The sequence below is a fragment of the Calliphora vicina genome, chromosome 4 (genome assembly GCF_958450345.1).
Source record: "Calliphora vicina chromosome 4, idCalVici1.1, whole genome shotgun sequence".
Classification (NCBI taxonomy): domain Eukaryota; kingdom Metazoa; phylum Arthropoda; class Insecta; order Diptera; family Calliphoridae; genus Calliphora; species Calliphora vicina.
Window position 1 is genome coordinate 8,797,001 of NC_088783.1, and position 20,376 is coordinate 8,817,376.

A 20,376-nucleotide genomic window follows, 5' to 3' on the forward strand; every position below is an offset into this window, starting at 1 on the left:
AAAAATTAAATTATTCGAATAATTCGATTAATTTTAAATTTTTTATTCATATTATTCGTTTTATTCGAACAAGAGAAAAATCGAATAATTTGAAGACCCTAGTCATAACAACCAGTGTAAATCTAAGTCGAAAGGGAAAAACTCTTCATCGAGCCCTTGCAACGGCGGAGCTACAATGGATGAAAATCGGAAAAATTATTTTTTTAACCCGAATTTTTTTTTCACCAAAAAAAAATTTGTTTCACTAATAAATTTCAAAAAATATTTTTTTTTTTTAAAAAAAATTAAAATTTTTTTTAAAGTTTGAAATGAAAATAAAAAATTAAATTTTGAAAAAAAAAATTAATTTTAATATTTAAAATTTTTATTTTAAAGTAAAAATATTTAAAATTTTTATTTTAGCTCTCTTATTTGTTTTTGGCATTTTTATTAAAAATATTTATAATTGTTTTTTCTTTTATGAGGGTTGCTCACAGCAATCATATTTCTTCGTGTTACTATTTTATGACATATGACTTTATGACTACACCCTAAACATTTTTTTTTTTGTATGAACAAAATATATTTAAACATTGATTATGCCTTAACTATGTTTAAAATATTTGATACCCGGCCTAATTAAATATAATTTCCTGTTCAATCTAAGTTCGTTTAGTAATTGCAGTCAATTTGTTACAATCGGATTTCTTCATTTATTCATATTTTTTCTTTATTTGTTGCTAATCTTATAAAATCATTACCTTTATTTTTCATAAAAAAACTGTTCATTGTTAGTTGACTGAAAATATGTATTACAATTCTTTATGGTAAAATAGCTTTAGAAATTCTTGTTTTTTATTTTTTGTATGGCATCCAGCCACTTTACTTCTAGCACAAGCAGAAGCTCTTCAATAGAAATAATACAACAATCAGATAATTTTATTATTATTATTATTTTTACATTCTTTTGAAAACAAAATTGTATTACTGCTGTCATGGATGGCTTCGGTTAAGTTTATCTTGTGCGTTTTATTTTTAAGTTTGCGTTGCAAGAACAACTACACATAAAATGACACCTACTTAATGTTATGTAGTTCCTGCCACCAAATTGCATTTTGTTTTAATGTTCCCCCTAGAGTCACACCAGCTGCCCTACACTCATAGAATAATTTTGTTATTGTTATTAAAATTGAATTTAATGTCAAAGTGTAAACTAAATATTTCTATGAGTGTTTAAGCTTCCACCCACCAACACCAGTACCCCCACCTTAACCCCTAAATGCAGCCATCTTTAAAATAATGTCATTTGATTTTGTATTCTTCTCCCTTTATTTGGTTTTCCCTTTACATTTAAGTGTGTTTGAGTGTGTGTCTGTGTGTGCGTATCTGTATGATTATTAGAAAAATGGTATTTTCTCGTAAGAGAGAAGTTTTAGTTTATCTTTTTTATTTCCTATTGTGTTGATTTCTTAGGTCTTGTTTTCGTTTTTTGGTTCTTCTCCTGTGTTTTTTGTTTTCTTCTGTTCTTGTTGTCTTTTTATACTCTATTCGCAGGAAGTTCCGGTTCTAAGAGATGGCATTTATCATATTGACTCGTTTATTTTGGATGCACCGAAAACCGCCATTTGTGTGGGTTTACAAGATGGTTACAAGTTAAGCTATAAGCCAGGATATGAGCATGACTACACCACAAGTGGCCACGACAACATGATGAGCATAGACATGAACGACGACATTAGCTCCGATATAAGTTTTGAGGAAAACTCCAACACTTCACAGTCGGACAACAGAAATTCTATTGATTCAATAAAATTACATGAAAATTGTTGTACTGTTTATGGTGTTAACTATCATCAAATGGGTAATGAAATTGCAGCTGTTGCTAATGACAATGATGAAGATGATGACGTTCTTGACGGTGACACTGACGATGACATTAAACATGTCTTTGATAATGATGAATTCATCATAGTGCCACATGTGCCTCAAAAACTAATAACATCTCATTGCAATCTCCACTCTGGCTTAATGATATTAGCACATCCGGATAACGAGCTGATAACTACACCCTTAACTTCAGACTCTTGCAATAGCTCACCAGCACCTTCATCCGGCACCGCCAATACCACCAACTCTTCGGCAGATTCTAATTATATTTCTGCTAACAATGCTGCCATAGCCACCGTTACTAACTCCACTTTGTCTACAACATCTTGCTACCAAGATGATATGCTGCACTTTCAGTGTTTTATGCAAAAATGCGCACATTAGATGAGAAAAATACAAGACAAGACATTTTCGTTTATTTTTTAGTTTTCTTTCTGGTTTTTTATTCGTTAGCTTAAGAATATTTTTTACCAGCTACATAGAAATTTATAAAACAAAATATATGTCATATCATCGTAGTTCTTGTTTAACAATAAGATGCACAAAAATGTATAGAAAAGAAACTACATACAGAATTTATTTAAAACTTTTATGGCACGTCACAGTGGTTGAGCTAAAAGTTAAGGGAATAATTTTTGCGAAGTTTTGCTTTAAAATTGCAACTGAGAAATGAGTTATTCAACAATTATTTATGGGACTTAAGATTTTTAAATAAAACAAACACAAAAACAGCTAAACATTATGATAGTCTTAGATAACCAATTAGGACGAGCAAGTTCTTTCTAAGGACCTGCATTTTATTTTCCTTTTGTCTTAGTTGGAATAAATTTAAACTGAAGTCACAGACATTGATTATGCTATTGCTTTAATCAGTTGGTATAGCTTTTAATGTTTATAAAATACAAAGTGAGCTGATTTAATATTGCAATGCTTAAGGCCTCTTTGATCTAACCTAAACTAAACATGGTGCGAAATCTCATAAATAGGTTTCCAACTTTAAGGATTTGATTTTCTCCCACAAGAACAAATTTCTGATTCCCATCCGATTTCAAAGATTTTTATATTTTTGGAAAGCGCTAGATCTAGAAAAAATATGCTTGTGTGTCCTATTTATCTCTTACAATTTTCGAGATATAAGCATTTCAAAATTAAAATGCTGCACTGCCATTTAAATGCTGCAATTGCTCAGAAAGGAGGACCTACCACACATTAAATGCAATTAATTTTAATATTGGGGTTCCTTGCCTTAAAACGATTGCCTAAAAAGTACAATTATTGAATTTATATAAATTTTATGTTTTTAATGAAAATGTTTGTATTTTTTATATTGATTTCTAGTTTATTTTTTTATAAAATTAATTAAAAAATTTTTTAAATATGTATTGAAAAGTGACCATAAATTGCTAGTTTATATTACAAGTATTTCCATACGGAGACTTAATTGATTCAGTGTATATTATGGATCCAAAATTAAATGATTTTCAATTTAAAATTTATAAAAAATTTTAGATTTTTGCTGGTTTTTGGGCGAAAAGGCGACTTAAATCTTTTTTTATTAAAAAAAAACTTTCTTTAAGAACATATAACAATTTTATGTTTCTATGTAAGGTATCTTTACGAAGAACATTTTGGTATAAAAAAATGTCCTATTTATCGAATATGTTGTTCCTACGCCTTTCGTAATTTGACCAATTTTTTTAATCAAAATTTCAACTTTGGCCCCCTTGTTCTAAAATCCCAAAGCTGGGATTAGAAAACAAAAAGCAGCTTTGCAAACCTTGACGTGTTTCCTATTTATCGCCAAAGTATTTTCTCAGTCCCGAAAGAATTTTGGGATTTTCGCTCCAATTTTTAGGAATTTCGGGATAAGCTTTGACCTTTTGACAAGTTTTTTTACACTTTGTTATTTAGAATGACAAATTCAAAAACCGTTGAAAATTTGATTGCGTTTTTGTTAATAAATAAAGATTTTATTACATACTACATAGTTATTGAATTTCTAAAACTAAAATTTCAATCAAAATTTTATTAGGATTGCAAATATTAGGAACAATTTGATCCATATTTATTTCGAACTAATTTTTTGATAAGATAAGTAAATTTTTGGTCTTACCACAAAAATTTCAAGTCAATATCTCAATTGTTCCGATCAGAACAGATTATTTTGACGTTATTTTGGATCGTATTTCAATTGGCAACGAATGTGATTTATATTTGGACCTCTTTCCAAACCACAAACACTTTGACATTTCTTTTTGTTTGTTTTCTATTGCCATATTATTGAAATCAGCTAATTCATACACAGAGAAAACAGAGTCGTGGTAGCAACCGAATTTGTTACCAATCGAATGATTCCACCTTAAGCTACGTTTCCGCAAAACGAAAAAAAGTTCGTTTCAGAAATCGGCAACGAAAATTGGGAACGAAACGGCACCGATCAGTAACGAAAAACCTGTCATTTGGGGCCGGAACGAAAAAAACTTTAAGAAGGTTTTTTTCGGTGCTGTAGGAACGAAATTATTTTAATTATTATACCCTACACCACCATAGTGGGGAGGGTATAATGCCTATTGAAACTGGCTGATATCGGTCCATTATTTCACCTAGCCCCCATACAAATGTCCTTCCGAAATTGGACTTTATCGGTCATAAATGTTTAATTTATACATATATGTTATATATATATATATTCCGCTTCAAATAAGTTTTATATAAACAAAACTCACGTCACCAAATTTTGTAACGATCGGCCCATAATTAGTCATAGCTCCCAATTAGACCCGCTTCCTAAAATCACTTTAACGTGCATAAATCGCTTAAAAATATTGGTATACTCACAAAATTCAACATAGTAAACTTTCATATGTCCTAATTTCATGGTGATCGGTCCATAATTGGTCATAGTCCCCATATAAGGCCCACTTCCGAAAATCACTCAAAAATATAAATTATTGAAATTTTAAAAGAAAAATGTTTTTGATCTTTTACTTAGTGTAGGGTATTATATGGTCGGGCTTGACCGACCATACTTTCTAACTTGTTTTATTTCAAATTCAAAGAAAATCAAAATCAATAAAAAAAAAAAATTTCTTTATTGGAAGAGGAAAAAGTAATAGATTTTGTCAAAAATAATGAAATTCTATTTAACGTGCTACATCCAAAATTAAAAAATAATTTCGTTTCTGTTTTATGCCGCAACGCAACGCACCCAACTGAAACGAAAACAATTCAGAAACGAGACGGTGACGAAAACCAACGTTTTTCAGTCTCAGTTTCAGTTTTCGTTATCGGCGCCGATAACGGTGTATGCGGAAACCAGCTTTAGTGACCGAATTTTACAGTTGTGGCTACAAAATTGTAGAAGGGGTAACAAAAGTTTGGTTGCTTCAACCGAAATTCTTCTTTATCAACTGACTTTCTGATAGAAACGATAAATTCAATGTGTACAACCGAATCATTCGATTGACAACAAATTCGGTTGCTGCTATGAATCTGTTTTCTCTGTGTATTAGTATTATTTGTGCCCGAAATAATAGGATCCATAATGGAAATAATGAATTAGGCGGAAGTCATTTGACTCTACATAAATTACAATGAGTAATCTCCGCATTACAAAAAGAACAATCGATTCTACAATAGAATTTAAAGTGACAGTACAGTGTCAAGTGACTTCACGCTAGATTACCTGGGATGTATAAAGTAACTAATTGAATTCTCTTTGCAATACATAGTGCACATACGTGTCAAATGACCTCAAAATATATAAATTGTAATCAGCCAAGTAATATTGTCTAAAATTGATACATTGACAGGGTAGCGAAATATACTGATTTGTAGAGAAATTAAGGTTGTATGCATTTGAGTTACACCATTTTAGAGCAAAAGCATTTATACCTTATTGTTTACTAAGGTATTATGAATGAGCAAACAACTAGTTAAAGATATAAACAAATCAATTAGCTTAATAATACTTCTTGTATAAAAAATTACAAAATACAATCCATAAGTAAAATACAATCCTTTTTTAAAAAATCAATAAAAAAATTTCATCTTCATTTTATAGTTAAAAGTAAACCAACATTTTTAATAAGTTTTATGAAACGTTACCATTTTTTTGGCTGCAAAATTATATAAACAAACGAATTCCAATTGTGAAAAAACTCAAGCGCCAACTATGCCAAAACAGAACTCTTTGACAGACAAATTTATGGAATAAAAAAAATAAAATTAAAATTTTCTATAACATTTTTCCGCGAAACTGAACACAACCACTATGCTGATGCCACAAAAAAATAGAAAAAAAAAACAAAATATAACAAACTAAATAAAATGGTTTCTCTCTAAAAAAAAAATGCAAAAACTATAAGAAATAATAATGCAACTAAATATTTTATCTTAAAAAGAAAAGTAACTTAAATCAATAAACCAAAAAAAAAAAATCTTTTCACAAAATAAAAAGTAAAAAATTAACTAAAAATACAAATAGTTTTTTCTTGAAGCTGAAAAGAAGAATTTTAAATTTGCAGATTTTTTAAGAATTTTTTTACTCTTATTATTACTTGGAATTATTGAAACAGGTTTCTAATAAAATCGTTTCAATAAATTTATGTTTAAATTGTCATTGATTTAAAAAACATTGTATGTATATGGTAAATGGTACATTAAGCTAGATCCACTTTAATCCACTTTTCATTATAGCATTAGTGAAAGATGTTGGACCATAATGAGAGAATCATAAAATGAAAACTTATGTAAAAGAACATCAGTCAAAGTATTGTCCAAAATCTTATGTAGGTCAAGTCAGGAAAAGTCAGAAATAAAATAAACCAATAAATAGTTCAGAAATTGTATGAGACATTACAAGAAATAATTTTACAGGACATGTGTCATATTTATAAATGCTGGATTTTTTCAAAAGTTTAGCTTTGATTTTGAAACATTTGCATGATATAAATTTATTGAAAGTATTGGCCATTCTTAGCAATGATTTTTTGCCACCTTTCTGGCAACATATGGATTCCGAGCCAAAAGAGCTGTTCATTCTTTGAGGCCTAGAACGAATCAAGCCAATTTAGGATACTCTGTTCCAAAGTCAAGCGTATCCCAGAGATAGAGCGTTCTGCATCGATCGAAACACGGTCTGTGCTATAAAGCGGGTGAGGCAAAACTTTCCAACCACTTCATTCTAAATACTTTTTATCAGGTATTGCAACATGTTGCCTAGCGTTGTCATGATGGAATATTATTATCATGTCTGGGGATTTTACGGCCAATACTGACTTCGCGATCGGTACAAGTTCCCCGTGATGGTCTCATAAGATTTCAGCAGGTCATAATAGAGAGAACCATTTTGCTCCCACCAAATACAGTGAATTACCACAGCGCCTGAGGATGCCTGGTGGGCTTCACAAACGATCTCTTCTGCTTCGGGTTATCGTAATGGATCCATTTTTTATGGCAAGTAATAATTCGGCTCAAAAAACTTTGTTTCGGACAATTCGTATGGTTTTTTGATGAATCCTGCTGCTCGCAAATGGAATTGATATTGCTGCGTGAGTAAAACCCAATAATTTTGCCAGCCCTTGTTGAGTTTGACAAGAATCTTCATGGAGTAATGCCTCCAATTCTTGGTCTTCACAATTTTTTTAAAGGTCTGGGCGATCTTTGTCTTCTGTGTCAAAATCACCACTTCTGGACAGCACTAACCAACTCTCGCACTTTGAAACACATTCACCATAAACTTTGGTAAGCAATCGGTATGCTTCAGAAGCATTTTTTTTCAAATTAAAGAAGTAAAGCAAAACTTACCGCATATGACGCTTTGTTGGTAGAAAATTCGACATTTTCGAGAAAATTTCTATAAACAAATGATGCTATTTCGAAAAACAGGCAACATCATTTATTAAAACTGCTGACATTGTTGTCGTATGTTATTTCAAATTGATTTAAAGAAAACAGCATGACTTGACAATGTTTAGTGCAAGACTTTTCGTTAAGGCTACAAACAGAAGCTGCGAATTCAGAAATACTAACGCTTATACATACAAATTTTGCCATGACAATTTAAACAGTGAATCTCCAAAATAATTTATAAAATAAATTTAATTTTTTTGTTCTTTTCTTTACAAAAATATAAAAATTCTCTAGTCTTTATTTACTGTTAAATCATACTTCTTAAGTATTTTATTGATTTTGTTTTATGCCTTCAAATTATGTTTACATTTCCGCCTTAAATTTATTTGTAAAATTCATTGAAAAAAAACATTGTAATTCGACTTAGTTTTTGCATATCAATTGTTTTGTTTTACTTGAGCAATTTATGTTGATGTCCTTTCCGGTGTGTTGTTTTTTTTTCTCGATTTTCATGTTCTAATTTTGTTCGAAATCTTACTACTGTTTCCAATTGTCTGTGTGTCTGTGTGATTTTCTTATTTCTTCAGTTTTCTTTCGATTTCCTTTTAATACAAACATTGGTTTAATGTTTTTTTTTATTTTATTTTGTATTCTACTACTGTCATTATTTGTAAAATTGTAAGTTTGTTTTCTTTTTCTTGTTCTTTCTTCCTACTTGTAAGTTTTTCCTCTTGAATTTATTTAAAAGAAATTTTTATTTCATTTCGATTATTTGTGTTTGGCTGCTTCTTTAACAATTTGACATTGTGCCTGACACGCCCGACTTCATTTGTATTGTGGGCTGCTGTTAGGGATTGGATGACAGGGCCTGTGTCTAACGGGGGAAAGAAAACATTTCAAAATTGGAATTAAATTATTTTATTTAATGGTTTTTTGAGCTTCTTCATTTTTTCATTTTCAGTTTATTTATTTATGTATTTTTTTTTTGTTGCTGCTGCTTTTTGCTGTCATTCATACTTTGACAATTTCAAGTAGATGCAAGATTTGCAAACTTGAAAAAGATGAATTGATCTGTCTTGAGTTTTATTTTCCCAAGAAAATTATAAATAAGGTTCAAAGGCACACAAAAAAATTGGGTTGGTTATTATGAAATAATTCATGCACATATACACTTTCATACATATTTATTTATTTCATACAACAAATTTTGTTATCTTTGATTTAATACACTTTCACTAGGGGCCAGTTTTTCAAGAAAATATTGGGTTACCATAATTTAAAAATTTTATTATGAGCCAATCGTCGTAATGTCTTAAGTGTATATATAATTAAACTCAGATTTTTTTTTTTAAATTGGAAAAAATTATTATTAAACTAGTTGACCGCCCGGCTTCGCCCGGTAGCTATTTACTAATGTTAGTTCTTCAAGTTTCTCCAACCCACATACACCTGCCTGTTCTTATTTATTTGCAAATAAAATATCAAAATTTGTACTGCATACTTTAGGGAGCTTTTTTATTAAAGTTGACTGGACTCAAAAAAAAAATTTTGCTTTACAAACCATCTCCTGAAAATTTCGAATCGAATAAAAAAAATAAAATAATCAGCCAAATCGCTCCAGCCGTTCTCACGTGATGCCATTACATACATGGACCATTTAATTTTTATATATATAGATTAACAGCGTTTCGAATTCTCAGCCGTTCTTGGTTCGTAACATTAACAATTTTTAATGCCTACATTTCAAGGTTGGCTATAGATTCGAAACGATTAAAAGGTAACGCCAGTTTACCGGTAACGGTATTTGCTGTTGCGATTACAATTAGCGAGGCAAACCAGGATAATGTTCTATTTAAAATCAAAGATAACTGTATTTAGAGGCAAAGATTATAGCGGTAACAGCAATTGCAATTATATCGGTAACGGTGGCTTAGCGGTAGCGGTAATTTTGGGGAAACGGTAGCCAACCATATACTAAAGCTTCGAAAGAATTTCATTTTAATTCAATTTTCAAAATGGATATAAATTGTACCTCTTATTAAAGAATTCATTATAAGATGTTACTTTTGAGATTCCTTTGAGAATTCATTATTTATAGAATTGATTACTTTATGAATCATTCAAGTTTTCTTTAATTCAGATCTATTACAAAATAGCTTAGTAAAACTTATTGAATGATTAAATTTTTCTCCAATTAAAATCTATTAACCCTTAAATGCATGATTTTTACTTTTATTTTTCTTTAAAGTATCAAATATTAAGTGGATTTTTATTTATTATATTTCCTTTAGCTTTAGTTTGATTTAGAATTTCTTTAGCTGAAACTTTTCGTACTCCATTTGATTTTTCGGAATTAGAATCTGAATCAGTACCAAGCTTATATTCGTCTAAAATTAAGTGGAACTGGAATGTAGACAATTGACAACAATATGCATTAAAGGGTTAAAAATAGGTTTTAGACATTTTTCAATCCATATATCGTTCATTTGCTGCAACAACGTCATAATTCAAAAAAGTCGTTTCTAGAAAAACGACTTTGCATGTTTTATGATATTTTACTATTTCTTAAATGAATTTTCAACAAATCATGCGATTTCAGAAATAAAACCTAGATTGATCTAATCTGTATTTAACCCAAATTTTTACTTGTCAAATATACGAGAAAACTTGAATTTTCATTTTGACGTTTACAGCAAACACTCTCATACAAAAAATAATTGACTTTTTTTAAAACTGATAAAACTATATGAAATATTATAGAACAGCGCATATTTTGTATTACTGAGTTCAAAACACCCGGATTTTGAGTTATGACGTTGTTGCAGCAAATATGCGATATATTGGGTGTATGACTTAAAAATGTAAGATTTTTTAATTTTAAGCTTTTTTCTTGAAACATTTGTACAATATAAATTTATGCAAAGTATTGGCCAGTCGCAAAATAAGTCTGGGTTGGTTAAAAACTCGTGCATCATTGTAATAATATTTTGAGTGCAGTCAGGCCCGTTTTCGTTTTTTTTTTTCGCCTTCAACAATTTTGCGTCTCACTCTGGCATGTGTGTGATATAAGGCTTCGTATATTGGTTCCTGTTTTACGTCGTGTGCACCAACTGTGTGTCTTTTAAAATTTGACGTGGGCATAAACAAGGAGTATTTGAGTTTAAGTTATTAAAATGGATCCTACAAATGCTCTAGGGGCTATGAGGGCTTAAAGTAGGGTACCTTCGACATGTAAAATTTTTTCCCCATCCGATTTCAAAGATTTTGAAATTTTTGGAAAGCGCTAGGCTAGGTCTCTTATAATTTTCGAGTTATATGCATTTAAAAAGTGAAATTTGAAAATTTTGCCATACCTTGGTCCGCTTTTTAAAAAATATAGGCAGTAATTTTGGACCGAATGGATTAGAATTTATTTTGTTAGTTAGACAATTACACTATCAATATCAATTTCAGATCAGTATCTATTATGGATCCAAAAATAAACGATTTTCAATTTAAATATTAAAAAACTAGTAGATTTTTGCTGTTTTTTGGGTGAAAAGGTGACTTAACTCTTTTTTATTAAAAAAAACATTCTTTAAGAACATATAACAATTTTACGTTTTTCTATAAAGATTCTTTACGGAGAACATTTTGGTTTAAAAACACATGTCCTATTTTTCGAATATGTCGCCCCTACGCTCTTCGGAGTTTGACCTATTTTTTTATCAAAATTAAGGCCACATGTTCTAAAATCCCAAAACCGGGATCAGAAACCGGAAAGCAGCTTTGCAAATCTTGATGTGTTCCCTATTTGTCCCCCAAGAATTTTCATAGCCCCGATGGAAATATCGACCCCATGGGCAAAATTGTAAAAATTACTACTTTTTGGGATTTTCGCCCCAATTTTTAGGAATTGGGAGATTCGTCTTGACCTTTTGACAAGTTTTTTACACTTTGTTATTTAGAATGACAAATTTAAAAAACTTAGAAAATTTCATTGAGTTTTGTTAAAAAATAAAGATTTTATTACATACATATTTATTGAGTTTATAAAACTCAAATTTATTTTAATAGGATTCCGACAAAAGAAATTTGTTAAGACAAATTAATTTTTGGTCTTACAAAGAAAATGTCAAGTCAATATATCAATTAGATTAAAAAATATTCCACTTTAAATCTCCGTCCTTCAAAAATATTGCATTTTTAGTTTGAAATTATTTTAGATATATTGTTCAACAATCAAAACGCATTCTTCTCGTGTGTGATGACCAGGGAAACCAGAAATATGCTCTAAAAAAACGCGTTTTAAGCGCTTTAAATATGCAGTAAAAACTTTAAAATATGCTATTAAAATTTAAAAAATATGCTCTTAAAAAAAACAAACTTTTACATAATTTTTAACCAAAAAAAATTTACTTAAATTTTCAAATAAAAATAGTTGTCTATTGGATCTGAAAACATTTTTATACATAGAAAATGTTCTTTAGACATCAACTAATGTTACAGGAGCAAATTTAAAAGACAATATTTCTTTTACACTTACATATTTCTTTAAACTTACCCGGTAAAGTTTGAATTAGAACTAAAATTTGATATTTAGATGGCGCTATTATTAAAATAGTGCTTATTTTATATTAAAACAAGTAAGAGAGCTATTTTCGGCTGTGCCGAATCTTATCCTTCACCTAATTATACTTCAAAATAAAAAATTTAAATATTTTTAGGTGAACACAATTTTTTTTCAGTTTTTCGAATTGTTTTTTTTAATTTAAAAAAAAAATTTTTGTTTTTTAATTTTTTTTTTTTTTGGTGAAAAGCCATTTATTTTTCAATTTTGAATTTTAAACAAAGGAAGTAAAAACCTGTAACACAACAGCGAAAAATAAGTAAGACAAAATTTGTTTTTGATAAAGTCAAAATATGCTATTAAACAGTAAAATATGCTCTAAAAACGTAAAAATATGACATAAACAATTATATGCAAAAATATGAAATATGCACTAACAAATCGATGCCAAAATTCTTAAATAGTTCTGAAACGTGTAAATATCATATCCATGTGCTCATTAGACTCACCAGAAAAAACATGCATTTGCATATTTTGGTTACCCTGGTGATGACCAATTTTTATCAGCTCCAAAAAATCAGCTCTCAAACTGCATTTTACTTGATTGCCAACACTTGACTGTATATATGGCAGCAAATTCAAATCAAGCATGAATTTTGTGAGACCCTTGTAAACATCCATTATTAAACTATTTCTAAGTAATGTAGACGGTATGTGGTTACTACTGCCAAGTAAGTTAGTAAATAATAACATGGCATTAACAAGTTTTTGCTGGATATAAATTGATTGCATAAAAGCTTGGGTAATATGGCAATTTTTATTAAACATCTAAAAAACTGGCCCTTTTTTGTTATCATTTCAATTAAAATTTACCAACATTTTTATTTTATTTAGTATTTAATTGCTAATCTCTATATTTTTGCACACAATATCCTGTTTTCTTCTAGACCCTCAACTAATTTGACATTTTCTGTTTCGCTTTCTTATATATTTGCAGGAACACATACGTCAATCTAAAGAATCTAAATTAGATGAAATGGGTCGTAACTCTAAAGCACGTTCTCGTGACAACATATCGATTGTATCACCCAGGTGAGCTTTTGTTTTCATTTTCTGTTTAAAGGAAACTTAAAACCATTTCAAACCATTATCACCATTAAACAAACATTTTCATTCAGACTTAAATCTATGTACAATTGAAATTAATTTCTATTACTAACTTTAACATTTGATATCTGTATATCTGTGTGTAGACAAAAACATTCACAGTCATCATTGCAAATACTCGATGATGTTTCAAATCGTTATTATCGTGAAATGGAACTGCAAACAAAGGGTAATTTTAAGGAAAAGGATCCAAGCATTTTGCGACATGACATGATTGTACAGACGAGTTTATGCAGTACGGATGATTCGTCAACAACGATAACGGAACAGCAGCAGCAACAAACACCGGCAGCTGGTGGTGTTGGCAGCAGCAGCAGTGCCTGTGATATGGGCTGTCAGACAAGGTAAGTTTGATGAGGATGACAGACGATGCAGGTGGTAATGTTAGTGATTTTTAGCATGATTTTCTAAATCATGTTGCACTGATAATCAGTATGTTTTTGTCAGTCAACCAGCAAAAAAACAAATTGTTGTAAAATTTTATGTAAATGTACTTACTGTTGATGTTGTCACATGAAAGCACTCATTGACAATGATTGTAGTGATTTTTCTATTTTTTTAGTTTTTTTTTTTTTTTTGTTATTCCTTATGTTAGACAATAGTAATGATGTTGTAAATAAGTTTAAATAGTACAAGTGTAACAAGTAAAAGGCATGTAATTGCAGAGAGTAAAATCAATTAAAATATAACATCAAGTTTTTTTGTTATCATGGGAAAAAATATTGGCATTGGACATTCAATCTGCGATCTCCAGTTTTTATTAATATTCTCTAACATAGAACATCTACTACATCTAAATCATTTCAAACACTTCTGCTTTGTAAAACTTCATACGGCAACTAGTTTTTTAAAAGTGTTTAGAATCAGATGAGAATTTAAAAAGTAATTTTAAGCGGACCTTAACTCAGCTTCCTAGTAATTAGCAGAGCTGTAAATGAATCATTCTTTTTTTGATTTTAATTCGTTACGAATTAACTAAATTTTGAATTAATTATTTTCACTACAAAAAATAATAAAATGAAATTTAATTCAATTCAAATGAATTATGCAGAAATGAATTTCGATTAATTTTCAATTCAAATGAATTTCAATTCGTCTCCAATTCATATGAATCTGTAAAATGAATTGCAATTTTAGTAAAATTGTTTTATGCTAAATTCCCAATTTCTAATTTGATAAATTCACTGAAATTTATTGTTGGGGGATAAGCTAGTTCCTATGCGTATTTCACTGGTTGCTTAGGCCAGATCATCAGGAAACCTTTTCCCAAAAGGCTTTAGAAAAAAAAAGATATTATACAAATATAACTATATAGTGTTTGAGCAATTCGTTTGCTATTCATTTCCAATTCATTCAATTGAATTAGAACGATGAATTGCAATTCAAATGAATGCAATCAAATTCAAGAGCAGATCTAAGGGGAATGAAAAATGTAAATTTCTCCTTCCAAAATGAAAATATTCACAAAAAAAATTGAAAAGTCTTGTCCTGGTTCAGCGCCTGATCAATGAAAACATTTTGTTTGAAGTTTATTTCTTCAAGAAGAACTGATTTTTATTTCGAAATACAGGTAGGCCTCCACTTACGCGGTTTGTTGGACCCAAAAAAATAGCGTGAAAATCAAATTCGCATAAAACGAGGTTCTAATTTAGAACGAAATGCTTTTTTGGGGCCAATCATTTTTTATTTCGCGTAAAACAATACATCAGTCACATAACAAAAAAGAAATTGGGACCTAAAAATCGCGTTAAATAGAAAACACATATGTACATACATACATATCGTCACCTTAAATGAAAGCCTACGTAACTACACAAAAATTCAAAATCGATTTTTTGATTGATTGAACAATTGCCAAGAATGCTCTATTATTATTGATTTTATAACGTATCCTGTAAAAACAATAAAAATGTAGTTACGTCCATTTGCATTTAAGGCGACGATATATACTTTAAGTACCTTTAAAAACTTACTTAAAACAAAAGTAAAGTAAAAAAACTCAACTAAAAAAATGATTTCTTATCGAAAATTAAAGAAAAAATTTTAATTAAAAAACAATATATTCTAATAATATTATAATCTAATATATTCTAATACATAAAAGAAATCAAAACATAACAAAAAATTCATAAAAATTAACGAAGTTTTCAAAAAAGAAATCTGTTATTCGCTTGTGTTTTTTGTTCGATTCTTGTTGTTTGTTGCCGCGTTATACAAAAATCATGTAAAAAAAGTAGCGTATTTGATAGAATAGTTACTAATTTGAGTTCGCGTTATATCGAATTCGCGTAAATAAAGTACCGCGTAAATGGAGGCTTGCCTGTACGCCGAACATTCAAACACATTTAATATCACTGTGTGTAATTTTTTAAGTCATGGAAATATAACCATATATGGACACCAGTACGTGGTTAAAGGCCAAAAAAGACCAGTGTCTCCGAGTTTTGCCCAAACTCGGTCCCAAAGATTTGGGACCTCGCTGTCATTTTTGCAAAAAAGTGATCATTTTCTCAGGCTTATATCTTGCAAACAGTTGGGTATTTTGATTGACTTTCTGAAGCAGAGTTGTAGCCCATGTCATAAAGAACAAAAAATGTGAACATATAGGATCAAAAAACTTCATCTTCAAGATAAAAATCGGAAAAAATTTTAAAAAATACGAAATATTAGAAATAATTTTTTTAAATCTGCCTAAAAGTATGCTTTAGTTTATAATAATTTAATCATTGGAGGTATAACCAGGTCTGTGCAGACCTTTTGCATATAAAAGTGTGTATAACAAATCCTTTCATGACTTCCTGGATCAACATTCTCCGGACACAATGAGGAACCGATTGTGGATCCTGGTTCAGCTTAAACCAGATTTTCAAATATTTTGGTTCAAACGTCATAACCAGGTCTGTGCAGACCAATGAATAATTTGAACGTTAATAAAAATTAAAAAAGGAAACTATACATATGGTAGCTCTTTTCTATGTATAATGTAAGGGGATTCACACATTAATAATGCATGTGGATAATTGTGGTTTCATTGCATGTATTGAAAAAAGCCGGTTTGTTCACAGCATTAACATGTCAGGTATTCGTGCCTTGAATTCCAAACAAGCAAATTTACACATACTTTTAGGAGACCTGACTATGTATTTCCATACAAATCCCATGCACAGACCTGGTTATACCGTTTAGCGACAAAAAAATCTTTATACCTCCGAGGGTTAATAGTTTATGGCCCAAAACACTAAATTCCTTTAGTTTTTTCTTACTAACTTATATTGATCTGCCTAAACGGTGTTAAGAATCATTCCAAGGGAGTTCATATGTTCTAGAAATTTGTTTATTGAGATCTTAGGTACATTTTTGTAGTCGATTGTTTTCTTGAATTTTGAACGATTTGCTACCTATGGAATTTTTTGCTCTTGAAGATGAAGTTTTTTTGATTTTATGTATTGACAATTTTTGTTCTTTATGACAAGAGCTACAACTTTGCCTCAATTCAGTTCTTTGCAAAAATGACACCAAGGCCTCAAAGCTTTGGGGGCCCATAAAAAAAGAGCATGACTTTATGGGTCTTTTTTTTGATCTTTTATAACGTAGTGGTGTCTGTATATGGTTATTTTGTTTCGTGTTACACTGTGTAATTCAATTTCTATTCAGACGCTACTTGACAATTCCAGTATATCATGGGATTTTCTAATCTAAGAGTTTTTTGTCTTTGGATTATACATACTAGGTGCTAACAAAACGACAATGATGCTTACTGTAGAGATACTTACAAATTCAATTCAAATGAATTGCAAATCTGTTTGACAAATTCATTTGAATTAGAAACGAATTGCAATTCATTCTACAAATTCATTTGATTTGGAAATGAACTGCAATTCGTATTTATTTGAATTGATTCAAATTTCATTCAATTAATTTTTTTGTGTGAAAAAAATTAATTCAAAAGTTGCTAATTCAAATGATTAATGATTCATTTATAGCTCTGGTAATTAGCTAGCTGCTGCAAGCATATTAAACTTCTACTAAATAGCACAGCAGCTCGTTAAAATTGTATTTTTATGACTTGTTGTTTTTATGCTACTACGTACATACGTGTATTACTTTTAAATCTGTAAAAACATTAACATCTATTTTTTATGAAGTTATCTAATGCAAGTTTCTCTATTTTCTTTGTTCACGCAGGGAATCTCTATTTGCAACAGCTTCATTAATGCGTCAAAAATCAAAAACACCCTCTATGGCTGGCAGTCAGCGAACTATAGAGGGTGTGCCACCCCCACCACGTTTTTCGACCTTTGGCTATGATGCTGCACAAATAGCGCCACCGCCACCACCCACCGTATCGACATTGTCAAGGCGTAATATGCACCTGCCACAAGAGTCCCTGGAGATGGAACAACTACCACAGCAAACAACGCACACAATGATGATGATGCCAACACACCAGCAGCAACAACAACATCAGCAGCATCAGCATTTACATCATAGACCCTCACAGGAAATCTGTCATCATCATCACCAGCATCAGCAACATTTACAACAGCAACAACAAAAACAAACACTGCCACGTCATCATCCACAACAACAACAGCAGCAACAACAACCACAGCATCATCAACACATGCAGCAGCACCATCATCACACTAGTTCGGCAACAATACCACCCAACGTTACACAACTGCCAGCACCGGGCACTGCTGTTGTAACGGCCATTTCAACTGGCTCCAGTGGCCGACAAAGGGAGCCAGGCACTAATGCTGGAACTGGTGGTGGCAAAAACAAACAAACTAAAGTTGATGAGTCAAAAGTGTTTATTGACATTAGAAACTCAGCACCCGATGTTATAATCATGACATCCCATTGACAATTAAGGAAATTGAAAACAAAAATTCAACTGTATAAAACTGCTTATCAGCCAACTGTTATGTTGTGTATTATTATGTATGTCATCGTCATCATCATCATCAACCCATCATTGATATCATATCGTTGTCGTCACTCATTGATTCTATCATTTGCATTAAATGCAGCTAGTAAGTTTGCTTTTAGTTTTAAAGTGTCTAGACTTTGTTTTCCTCATCTAATTTTATTACAATCATAGTTAATATTAAATTTTCTAAAAAGGAAATGTATTTTGCCATAATTAAATTGAAATTTTAAATTAAATTAAATTTACCGTTCTGTTTTTCTATTTTGTTTTCTATTATTTTAATTATCATTTATGTAGCAACATGTGCACTTTTACATAAACAAATATTTGTAAAATTGGGGTGATGCTGACTCAACTTCGAAAATCTGCATGTGATATTTTATATGTTATGACCTGCTAAGGGTTGTGAGGGACTGACTAACCGACTGACTCACTAACTGGATGAATTGGCCATTGTAGTGAATATTTAACTAAACTTATTAAGGCAGGTCAGGTCGTTAACAAATTGCTTGAATATATATTTTTTCAAACAACAATAGCAGCAAACACAATAACAACTACAACATCATGCTGCTTTTTAAAATCCTTATGGACCCAAACTTACAAAGCAATTATCAGTAACATGACCCTTGCTTACATTACGGCCACACTCATGTAATAAAGAAGAAAGAGGGTGACTTGAAAATTATTTAACAATTATGTTTGATTTGTAAAGTTTGTGCAAAATGTTGAATTTTTCTTGCCTTGTTGTTTGCAATTTTTATATGTCAGAAATGTATTTATGTTTTGTAGATGCTTGTAGATAGTGAAGTCGATTTAGCCATGTTCGTCTACGAAAATTCTGGAAGTACTAAAATAGAAGACTCACACTATTATAAATGTTGTTCAAAAATTCAAACATGATTTGAATTTACCGCCTTTGATTATAATCTAACCAGATATTTGCGAATGCTTTTCATGCCAGACATGAAATCGTAATATTCCATCATGACAACGCTCGAACACATTTGCAATACCTTTTTAAAAACTATTTAGAATGAAGTGGTTGGAAAGTTTTACCTCACCAGCTTTATAGTCCAGACCGTACTTTGTCCAAACTATATTTGTTTCGATCGATGCAGAACGCTCTCTCTGGGATACGCGTCACTTTGGAACAGATTATCCGATATTGGCTTGATTCGTTCTTGCACTCAAAACATGTGAATAAGAGGTTCAACTAAATTCTGGCCAATCAGAATAAATCGCCAAAATAAATTATCAATTCTACCACTATATTCAAATCTACGAACAACCTTTACCTCTCTGACATTCATTTCACCATTATTCGTTTGCATCCCATGTATGGTGCAACATTTCATTTGTTTGGTCATGTTTTCTTTCTGGTGATTCAGCGAAAAACAAAATAAAATAAACAGAAAAACAAAACATCCGGAAAACGGAACATGTTCAAAATGCCGACATACATAAATGTCACCAACCACATGATACATTGTACAAAAACAACAAGTTGACAATAACAATATTTGCATCATGTGTCATATTTGTTGTTGAATGTATTGGGCATTTGTTTCTTTTTTTTTCTTGTTTTGTTAAAATGAATTGAACTTGTTGTTTGTTGGTGGCAAATGTTTGCAAATTTATAGATATATTTCCCTTCCTTTTTCTTATATTTGGGCAATAATTGTTTAAAATTCATCAATTTTTTTGCAAAGTTTTGCTGTCCATGACGAAAAGATTGTCATGTGTGTAAAGAGTTCGGACACATGCACTCAAGTTACTTGGGGAATAGGCGAAAAATACCCAGTTTTGATAGTAACAATTCGTGACATTTGTGTCAATTGTTCAAAATTTGTTGAATTTGGACTGTTATAACATATATGTATTAAAATGTATTAAAAAATAAAAAGAATTAAGCAATTTTAACTCAACTTGATAAAAAAAAGTATTATTTTGAACTCCTTAGATTGAGTTTTCAACAAGTAGATTTTCTTAAAAACACACTTTTTTT

At 30.5% G+C, this 20,376-nt stretch overlaps 1 protein-coding gene across 1 annotated transcript in view; it reads left to right on the forward strand.

The window, feature by feature from the left end:
* Neto (Neuropilin and tolloid-like) overlaps nucleotides 1-18,623 on the forward strand; it is a 279,692-nt gene extending 261,069 nt beyond the window's left edge. Inside the window, exons 12-14 of the mRNA XM_065508961.1 lie at nucleotides 13,266-13,360; nucleotides 13,522-13,779; nucleotides 17,621-18,623. Of these exons, the coding sequence (XP_065365033.1) occupies nucleotides 13,266-13,360; nucleotides 13,522-13,779; nucleotides 17,621-18,302 (1,035 nt within the window). The 3' untranslated portion in view covers nucleotides 18,303-18,623. The remainder of the gene's footprint in view (nucleotides 1-13,265; nucleotides 13,361-13,521; nucleotides 13,780-17,620) is intronic.
* The last annotated feature ends 1,753 nt before the right edge of the window (nucleotides 18,624-20,376 follow it).